At 40.5% G+C, this 11,062-nt stretch overlaps 1 protein-coding gene across 1 annotated transcript in view; it reads left to right on the plus strand.

The window, feature by feature from the left end:
• The window catches only part of MROH8 (maestro heat like repeat family member 8), an 84,685-nt gene that overhangs the window by 29,836 nt on the left and 43,787 nt on the right, over nt 1-11,062 (plus strand). The window contains exons 5-8 of the mRNA XM_023724784.1: nt 3,972-4,051; nt 4,743-4,887; nt 5,835-5,930; nt 7,140-7,244. Of these exons, the coding sequence (XP_023580552.1) occupies nt 3,972-4,051; nt 4,743-4,887; nt 5,835-5,930; nt 7,140-7,244 (426 nt within the window). The remainder of the gene's footprint in view (nt 1-3,971; nt 4,052-4,742; nt 4,888-5,834; nt 5,931-7,139; nt 7,245-11,062) is intronic.

The raw sequence follows: 11,062 nt of genomic DNA on the forward strand, positions 1-11,062 counted from the left end.
CTGAAGTACAATAAAAATTTAAAAAATAATAATAAAATTTTTTAAAAAAGGATATACCGTATGATTCCATTTATATAAAATTTTAGAAAATGCAGACTGATCTCTAATGATAGCAGATCAATGATTGCCTGGAGACAGGAGCAAGGCGGGGAGGGGCAGGAAGGAAGAATTACAGACAGGCTCAAGGAAACTTAAGGGTGATGGATATGTTCATTATCTTGATTATAATGATAGTTTCATAGATGAAAACATATGTCAAAAGTCATCAAAATGTACACTTTAAATATTTGCAGTTTTATGTCTGTTATACCTCAAAAAAGCTGTAAAGAAATCTGTTGAGAACTTTTAATAGAATATAGGATAAGGCTTGAAGAAAATAATGTCAGTGGCAACTGGGACATAGGGTAAAATAACGACAGGGTTGTGGTGAAATTAATCCGGGTAGATATCCTAATCCAAGCCTTGAAGGATGTGGTAGATAGGATTGAGACGAGAGAATGGACCACTGGATAGGGGCCTTAAATGGTAAGCCGAAGATTCCTACCTGGCTATGCCAAGGCCAGGATCTGCATCCTGCAAGATGGCATAGTGGCCAAGGAGATAGTTTTACTGACTCAGCAGCAGACATGGGCACCAAGACCTGCTGTAATAAAATTTTAATATAAGCAGACTTGTCTTTCCAAACCAGGGCTTTGAACCGGTTCATCTAGTTCAAACCCCTGCTGAGAATTTGCATTTCTAACAAGTTCCCAGGAAGTCATACATAAGAATCGCTTGGGGATCATGTTAAAATGTGGATTCTGATTGAGTATATCTGGGGTGGAAATGCAAATCCTCAGCAGAGACCTTATTAGAAATGTAAATTCTCAGCAGGGGTTTGAACCAGAACCAACCTGTTTGAAGCCTTGTTCCAAACAAAACCAAACTCACTGCCCTCAAGTCAGTTCAATCTCATACAAACCCTATAAATAATAATAATTTTAAAAAACCAAACCAGTTGCCATCGACTTGATTCCAACTCATAGTGAGCCTATTCTCCTCTGCCAGCTTGGGGCTTCACTCTAGTCTTGCATCCTGGGTCCTCCACAAAACCCCACTACTATGTTGTTGCTTGATAAATAATTAAAGGGTGTGCTCAGCATTGAGGAGGCACTATATGACTTGAGCAGCAAGACAGGAAATGACTGAGAATGATGTTTCAGGAAGACTCTTCCATAGTATGAAAATAAGTGCCGAAGGAGGTCACAGTGGGCTGTACTAATTATGAAAAGACTCTGCTCAGTTGTCCTAGTGAAAGTTTTAGCTCTTTGAAGCAGGATGGGAAGGAAAGGAAGCTCTTTTAGGAATCACCAGACACAGTTTCTAGTTCCAGTTCTGTCAAACACAAGCTTGACAAGCTTGGACAAATCACTTAGATTCTCTGAACCTCAGTAGCTCTACCTTGAAAATCGAGTCGTTAACGCCTGTCTGGCTTCTGTTAAGGCCTTAGAGACAAATGTCTCATTTTTTCAAGATTATTCTTGTGGCAAGTGACAAAAACCAACTCTGGCTCACTTAAGTTTAAAAAGAAAAAAAAAAAAAAGGATGCAGAGATATCTCTTAGAATCTAAGGAAGAAGTTTAACAAGTAAGCTTCCAGAAGAGCAGGTTCCAGAACAACTCCAGGGATCTCAAAGGCAGGAGCTGCTCTGCCGTCACCATGACTGAAACCTGTAGCAGCTCCCAGAGTCTGTGTCTGTCACTCTAAAATTCCAAATTCTGGAAAGAAGAATCTGATTGGCCCAGACTGAGTCTTTTCCCCACCTCTGCATCAATCAGGTGTGACTGAGCACCCCACCTATAGTAAGGTCATGACTTCTTGGCATCCATCTCTGTGTTGGAGGCAGTTCCTAGAGAAGGAGTGATTGCACCCCAAGTGGTGCCTACTAGACAACTACTTTACAAATAGGAAAAAAGAAAACCAAAGATTAATTTGGCAGAAGTAGGTCAAATAGGTTGAAGTCAGAAGGGATTGCAGGCCTGAGGGTTTAGCTATGAAGCATTGCCTTCTTCCATGAGTGAGGTGTATGGGTGCAGGAATGGAGAATCACAGAAAGTGCAGAGCAGGAATGGGTGTCACTGTGATTGATGAATAAGAGAAAAAACAGTCACAAATCATCTTTTTCATGAGCTCTGGAAAGGGCACCCTTGACAGCTGTTGAAGGCTGGAGAGGTGTGCCCTTTGGAGGAGAAAGATAATGAACTCACTTCTTAACATAGGAATGTCAGGTCTTGGCTGTGATTTCAGTGGCAGTGCTCTTGAGATAACTAGCTTTGGGCGATTAGGGCCCTTGGAGAGCAATCAAGTCTTATGCTTCATCCCTTTAGACTATAAAACCATTAAAGTAGATGAGCTCTTTGAGGAAATAAGTAGATAAAGAAGAACAGCAGGCCACAGGTAAGATCTCAGGGTCACACTACAGTTGGAAGGTAAGAAGAGAAAGAGAAAATTCAGAAAGGCAAGGAAGGGAGCCTGGTAATATTTATTCAGCATTTACTGTCAGCTGGGCACTAGCCTAAGTTCCTAAGTGAGGTCGTTTTGGAAGCAGGTAAGGGAAGTCCATTAGAGGCATCTGAAACACAAAAGAGATCTATTCTGAGGATAACTGTATGTTCCCCAGAACCCTAAGACAAGAAGAGCAGCTGCCTCAGGAAGGGAATGAAACTACAAAATAAAAAGCTTTCATATACTCCGGGAGAACTTTTCTTTCTCTTATCTTTGTACCTTTGAATGCATTCTCATTTCTCTGTCTCTCTCTCTCTCCTCCCCCAAATCAGCTCTGTTAGCTTGCCCGTAGGGCCCAGTGCTCTCAAATTTTCAATTTTCCCCATTCAGTAGACCAGCCAGACTGAGACGGAGGCTCTTTGTCCCAATTCCAGATTCTTGAGAGAGAATTTAATTGGCCTTGGTGTCTATTCCTAGGCAGATCAGCTGTGGTCAGTGGTGCAGAATGACTTAGCAGAAGCATGGCTATGAGGTGCCCATTCTTATTGGCTGTGGCAGTTTCCAGAGTAGACAGGCTAGGGAGACAATCTAGTAAGGCTTTCGCTACAACCCTTTACATTTGTGCCTGAGTTTCTTCATCTGTAAAATGGGGATGGCACGGGGGAATAAGATATATCTCAGGGAGTTGATGTCAGGGGCAAATGTAAAGTTCTAACAGGTGCTGTCTGGCTCCAAAGTCCCTGTTTTTCCCTCTCTATCATTCTTTAGGTGTTTACAGCAGAGCGGGGCAGCTTCTTCCCTGCTGATTTGTAATTTGGAGAGTTGCTCTTTTTTCAGGGCAAGAAACTCAGAGTAATATTAGGCACTATAGTAGAAATGGAGCCTTGGTGGCACAGTGGTTAAGAGCCCAGGCTACTAACCGAAAGGTCAGCAGTTTGAATCCACCAGCTGCTCCTTGGAAACCCTGTGGGGCAGTTCTGCCCTGTCCTATAGGGTCGCTATGAGTTGGAATCGACTTGACGGCAGTGGGTTTTGTTTTTTTGGTATAATAGAGATGGCTGGTTTAGTAGAAAGAGGAGTTAGGATGCCTAAACTGGAATCATCCAAACTAGAAATAGTCACCAGTAATAAAAATAATTAACAGTTATTGGGGGCTGCTAGGTATTATGAATGAACTCATTTAGTACAACCATCCCATGAAGATAAGGAGTACTGTTATCTTATTTTACAGATGAGGAAACTGAGGTACAGGGAGGTTAAATAATGTCAGCTCAAGCAACTGGTAATAGGCAGAGCGAGGTTCTGGCTGCGGTCCAGAGGATAAACCCTTAGACCCTGACACTGTCCTACCACCAGTCCTGTGGAGCCAAGGAGTAAGGCCCACTGAAGGACCTGCTGCTGTTATGGCAAGCCATCCACATCCCTCTTCATCTGGCCTAGTTACTTGTCACGTTCTTGACTCTAAAGTTCTTCCCTTCTCATTGCAGTTGCTGTTGCAAGAGGAGCCCCCACATTCTCTCCTCAGCCCCATGCGCCAGGAGGTCTTCGTCACCATTGCTGACTTCAGGTGACACCTTTATGCCCCTTATCTTGGATCCTCATTCATGGCCAATGCCAGAGTCAACCAACATGCCATATCTGTGTTTTGTTTCAGAACTCTGGTTTCATGTATGTACAATCCATATCTGAAAGACTTTATTGGAACCACTTTGGAGTTTAGTTTTGTCCAAAGTATATTCAGTGGAAAATTTGTCCCATATATGCTTCATGACAGTAGAGTTTTACAGTCAAAGGAATTTGGAAAGGGCTGCATACTGTGTACCTCTCTTGGAAATTCATACTGCACATTAACTGATTAAAGGTCCTGAGAAGTCCTGTAGTTAAAAAGTTTTAAACTTGGTTCAGCCCACCATTCCCAAATTAACATTCAGCAGAACACACTTTAGAAAATCGTGGTTGACTATATTAGACTATAGTAGGCTTCCCTCTGTAGTTGAGCTGGAGGAAAGCCTGGAAGGGTATCAGGGACCTCTTGTGGTAAGGGTGGGGTGGGGATGTAGGCTGTGAGCCCAAAATGCTTTCTCTAACCTTTTGTGAGATTTATCCAAATAGACTGAAAATTCAGGCCATTTATCTCTTCCATCTGAATGATAAACCAGCCAGCCTACCCTTCCCTTTTTGGTTAGTTAGATCCCTGCTTATCACTATCAAATCAAATGCTCCTCCCAATTTGCTATTCCCAAACAATCTTGTTTTAGTTACCAAGATGTCCATTTGTTTTTTGGCTCTGAAGATGGAGCTGACTTGTTCAGTCTTGTCATCAAAAGTATGATTACTCTGCCTTCTGTAACGACCCTTGCTCAGCTGCAGGAAGTCACGGCAAGTAGGCCCAACAACTCAGAGGTAACTCATGCTTTGCTTTAGTAACTTGCCATCCACAGGGTCAGCTGATCTTGGCTTTTTGAGGGTACGTTTGATTTTTTTGGGACTAGCCAAAAGCCATTTACTGTAAACCAAGTCTGGTGAATAAAATAGGTAGTTAAATTAGATAGTATCTTTTTTCTTCGTATTTCGTCTTCTTTTTTCCTTCATCTCTTCTTTTCTTCCTTTTGTATTTAAAATAAGGTAGGAATGTTCATTCATGTATTTAACAGATATTTATTAAGAGTCACCATGTGCTAAGCTTTATGACTGGCAATAGGAATACAGCAGAAAACAAAAACAAAGACTGTACTGTTGTTTGTGGAGCTTGCATTCTATTGCAAAGAGACAAACCATTAATAAGTAAATACGTAATATGTCAGGTGATAGTAAGTTCTATAAAAAATTAAGCCAGGAAAGAAGAGGATAAAGAATATTATTGTTGAGAGCAAAGGGGCTTTTTTTTAATATGGGGTGGTCAGGGAAAGTCTTCCTGATGAGGTGCTAGTTGAAGGAAGAGAGAGGGTGTGGATATCTGGAGGAGAGGCTTTCAGACAGAGGGAAGAGTAAGTGCAAAGGCCCTGGTTTTCTTTTGTTGCTAGTAAACTGGATGGTAAAGCAATTGTTAAGGGGACTTTGTTCCCCTTTATCTCTAGACGTCAAAGAGTCACAAGTCAAACTTTAAAAGTATCTTGATAATTCCCCCAATGTAGTTAGAATGGTTAACTGTGTCCCCAGTAATGCTTGGGTGTCCCATTTCAAATGAAAATTTATTCTGTTTCACCTCATGCCACAAATTGTCTACCAGTACTTTTACACAGCTTCTGTTCCTTTGGGTAAAGGCTCAAGATAACTAAGAGAACCTTAAAAGTCTACAGTGCTTGGGGAACTTCACGTGGGGGCACATCATTGATCTTGTGCCTTTTCAGTGTCTCTACAGGCAGACATTTCAGGCATTCTGTGAGATGCTCCAGAGTTTGGTGGTAAAAGACCCACATTTGGAAAATCTTGACACCATTTTTGAGGTACACAGGATATCAGGGGAGGATGGGAAACTATTCCTATTAACTAGTGGATGGAAGTGGAGAAAGAAAATGTGGAAGGATTACATTTTAGGAGCAGCATAATAGTTAAGAGTATCAGCTATCAGCTTTGAGTCAGAGACTTGGGTTCAGATTCTGACTGTCTGCCATTAACTGGCTATAAGGCCTTTTGCAATAAACTCTGCAAAGGCCTTCTGCAATAAACTGCAAGGAAATTTAATGTCTCTCTCAGGATCTAGTTTCCTCGCCTTTAAATGGAAATAATAATTCCTGTTTCACAGGGTTACTCTAAGTATTGAATAAATGGCCTTCAATCAGTGGTTGCTACAATTATTTTTAAATTATTATTCCTTACTGGCATAGAAGTGTTTCAGGGAATGGTCAGCCCCATGAGCGAATAAATAGGTAGCTGCCTACCAGCTGGGATTCAGAGGTAGTAAATCACCATCTGCCCCCATTATTTCACCTGCACCTGCTTTAGGATATGCCATTCCATCATTAGGGATGCATTCATTGGAATGCATTCACTGCAATTCAGACCTCTTGCCCTCTTGTCCTTTTTTAAGATACAAATATCCCAGAAAGGGATAACCTTTTTCATATTATTAATAATTTGCACTTAAGTGCATTTGGACATTTATCCTTGCCATAACCCACCGAAACTTTCTCTTTGCTCCCTATTTGTACATTGATGCACCAGCCAGATTGGACTTCTCCCGTTTTTTCAGTTGTGATTTGTACTTTCCTGCCTTGGCAGCTTTGTTCAAGCCATTTCTTCTACTTGAAATCCCACCTTCTTTATGAAGCTTGTACTTATGGAAATCACCTTGCCCATGAATCCTTCCCTGACTGTTCCAGGCAGATGCAGTTCCTCCATCCTCAAAGTTCCTTTAATAGCACCTTATTAATTTTATTTCTTTCTAAAACAGATTTAGTAGGGCTAAAAACATACAAAAGGATAGAAAATAAGCCCCGTAGGGCCTGACCACCTAACTCCCTAGGTCTTTGTGCCTTTGCTTGTCATTCTACCACTTTAAATTCCAGCCCAAACTGGTTTATAATTAGGAAAATATTTTCATTTATAGTAGCAACATGTGGAACTTCTGTCTTCACATTTTCTTCCAAACAGAATAAAGGTGTGATCCCAAATCTTCTTTACAAACCATTTTAGCCTCCCTTTATTTTTCACAGCTCATGGACCCCTGGTTACAGTCAGTCAAAGACCATGAGCGGGAACGGGCCACAGCCAGCATGGCTCAAGTTCTGAAGTGCTTATCTAGCCATCTCAGCTTGAAGGTAAGCAGCCCTTTAGATGCAGAAGAAGAAAGATCGAAAGACATCTGATTACTGCCTATTTCCTCTCCATTTCTGACTCCCTAAACTTGATTATATATCCTCTTTGTTCTCATGTTTAATATTATAGCACTTAGCATTATTTGCATATCTGCCCCTCTCCTAAAATATGAGGAACTTGAGACCAATTACTGTGTTTATTAATCTTTGCATCTCCATTGTTTAGCACAACAGCTGTAATATAATATCCTGTTGCCATGAAGTTGAATTTCGACTCATAGCAACATAATATGGTAAATGTTTTTGAATGAATGAATAAATAAGTGTAACCTGAAAATATCTAAGGGCGCACAGTGGCCTAGTCTCTGGGCAGCATTGTGTTTGAAGAAATAAAGTCCAGTAGGCAAATGTAATTGATTTAAATATTTCGCAGGATCTCAAAGAGAATCCAGCTCATACACTATGGTTCCTCTTTTTAAAATGCTCTCTCAGTCTCTCACTTCTCAGTTTTTCTGAATCCTCTCCCATAACTCCTAAAAAAGAATTCTCCAAACTAAGATGTTCCTTCCTGGATCTGTTCTTTTTTTTTATCTGCTAATCCCTCTTTCCCCTTTCCTGAGTAGATCCTCTAGCCACTAGAGCTTCTCCTGTTCTCCATTCTGTATAATAAGGCCCTGGTATTGTAAGAGAAATTGGTTGTGTAGAAATGCTAGGTGGCTTATGCCAGAATTTTTCTTAGAGAATTTGTCCTTAATACAAATGTCATAACAGACTTGCTTAAAAGAACTACATTCCACTATCTTATTTCTCATGTTGAAAATATATCCCAACTTTCTGCCTCCTTATTAAAGTAAGTTCAGTCCCTCAAACTATGCTACTTCCTTTTTTCTCTCTTTGGTCAATGAAATCAAGTAACTTCTAGCCACCACTGACTACTCTAATTATTCTGGTCATCTCTGACTAGCCTGTTATTCTGGTAACAACAATGGATTGTTCTTCCTTCTACATTCCTTAACTTTTAACTTCTAATCCAAAAAACACAAAATAATAAATGTTGGAGAGGTTGTGGAGAGACTGGAACACTTATACACTGTTGTAATATAAAATGTAAAATGGTACAACCACTTTGGAAATCGATTTGGCGCTTCCTTAAAAAGCTAGAAATGGAAGTACCATACGATCTAGCAATCCCACTCCCTGGAATATATCCTAGAGAAATCAGAGCCATCACAGGAATAGATATATGCACACCCATGTTCATTGCACCACTGTTCACAATAGCGAAAAGATGGAAACAACCTAGGTACCCCTCAGCAGATGAATGGATAAACAAATTATGTTATATGCACACAGTGGAATACTAGGCAACGATAAAGAACAATGATGAATCGTGAAACATAACATGGAGGAATCTGGAGATCATTATGCTGAACGAATTTAGTCAGTCACAAAAGGACATATTGTATAAGACCAGTATGATAAGAACTCAAGAAAAGGTTTCAACACAGAAGAAAACATTCTTTGATGGTTATGAGGGTGGGGAGGGAGGGTGAGGGTTATTCCCTAACTAGATAGTGAACAAGAATTATCTTAGGTGAAGATTACAGAAGAAAAGAGTTTCATATGATTCCCTCCTTTATCTCTCCCTGGAGATCTTCCTTAGCACTTTTTCCTGAGGAGAATTGTTAATGCAGGGGTTCTTAACCCAAGTACCACTGGAGTCTGTGAGCATCCTAAAGTTGTATGCAGAATTCTGTATGGTGCAGTGTGCTGGATTTTTCTGAGAACTGTCCATATCAAACCAAAAAACCACCCGCTACCATCGAGTCAACTCCAAGGACTGTCCGTAGCTTTTCTGTTTTTAATTTTATTCTGCTTTATGTGAAAGTTTACAGCACAAATTAGTTTCTCATTCAAAAATTTATACACAAATTGTTTTGTGACATTGGTTACAATCCCCACAATGTGTTAGCACTCTCCCCGTTTCCACCCGAGGTTCCCTGTGTCCATTCCTCTGGTTTTCCTGTCCCTTCCTGCCTTCTTGTCTCTGCTTTTGGGCAGATACTGACCATTTGGTCTCATATAATTGATTGGACTAAGAAGCACGTTCCTCACGTGTGTTGTTTCGTTTTTCTCTTTTTTTTTTTTTGTTTATTGTTGTAGTTTAAGTGAAAGTTTACATTTCAAGTTAGTCTCTTATACAAAAATTTATACATACATTGTTATGTGACCCTAATTGCTCTCCCTGTACTGTGACAGCACACTCCTCCCTTCGACTTCTGATTTCCCATGTCCATTCAACCAACTCCTAACCCTCTCTGCCTTTTCATCTCACCTCCAGACAGAAACTGCTTGTTTAGTCTCATGTATCTGGGAGCTCCTAAAAATCAAACACTTATACTCATTAAAAGACTTCACTAAAAGAGTCAAAACACAACCTACAGACTGGGAAAAAAAATTTGGCTATGACAGATCTGATCAGCTTCTAATCTCTAAACTCTACAAGATACTGCAAAATCTCAACAACAAAAAGGCAAATAACCCAGTTAAAAAATGGGCAAAGGATATGAACAGGCACTTCACCAAAGAAGATATTCAGGTGGCTAACAGCCACGTGAAGAAATGCTCATGAGCATTAGCTGTTAGAGTAATGCAAATCAAAACTACAGTCAGATAGTACCTCACCCCAGCAAGGCTAGCATTAATCCAAAAAACACAAAATAATAAATGTTGGAGAGGTTGTGGAGAGACTGGAACACTTATACACTGTTGTAATGTAAAATGTAAAATGGTACAACCACTTTGGAAATCGATTTGGCGCTTCCTTAAAAAGCTAGAAATAGAAGTACCATACGATCTAGCAATCCCACTCCCTGGAATATATCCTAGAGAAATCAGAGCCATTGCACAAATAGATATATGCACACCCATGTTCATTGCACCACTGTTCACAATAGCGAAAAGATGGAAACAACCTAGTTGCCCCTCAGTGGATGAATGGATAAACAAATTATGTTATATTCACACAGTGGAATACTAGGCAACAATAAAGAACAATGATGAATCCGTGAAACATAACATGGAGGAATCTGGAGATCATTATGCTGAGCGAATTTAGTCAATCACAAAAGGACAAATATTGTATAAGACCAGTATGATAAGAACTCAAGAAAAGGTTTAAACACAGAAGAAAACATTCTTTGATAGTTACGAGGGTGGGGAAGGAGAGTAAGGGTTATTCACTAACTAGATAGTGAACAAGAATTATCTTAGGTGAAGGGAAGGACAACACACACTACAGGGTCAGTCAGCACAACTGGACTAAACCAAAGCTAAGAAGTTTCCTGAATACAACCAAAAACTTTGAGGGACAGAGTAGCAGGGATGAAGGTGTGGGAACCATGGTTTCGGGACATGTAGGTCAATTGGCATAACAAAGTTTATTAAGAAAATGTTCTGCATCCTACTTTGGTAAGTGGTGTCTGGGGTCTTAAAAGCTAGAGAGCAGCTATCTAAGATGTATCAATTGGTCCCAACCCACCTACAGTAAAGGAGAATGAAGAACACCAAAGACACAAGGAAAGCATTAGCCCAAGAGACAGAAAGGGCCACATAAACCAGAGACTTCATCAGCCTGAGACAAGAGGAACTAGATGGTCCCTGGCTACCACCATTGACTGCCTTGACAGGGAACACAACAGAGAGTCCCTGATGGAGCAGGAGAGAGGTGGGGTGCAGAACTCAAATTCTAGTAAAAAGACCAGACTTAATGGTCTGACTGAGACTGGAGGAACCCCAGAAAGCATGGCCCACGGACTCTC

The sequence above is a fragment of the Trichechus manatus genome, unplaced genomic scaffold, assembly GCF_000243295.1.
Source record: "Trichechus manatus latirostris isolate Lorelei unplaced genomic scaffold, TriManLat1.0 scaffold00008, whole genome shotgun sequence".
Classification (NCBI taxonomy): domain Eukaryota; kingdom Metazoa; phylum Chordata; class Mammalia; order Sirenia; family Trichechidae; genus Trichechus; species Trichechus manatus.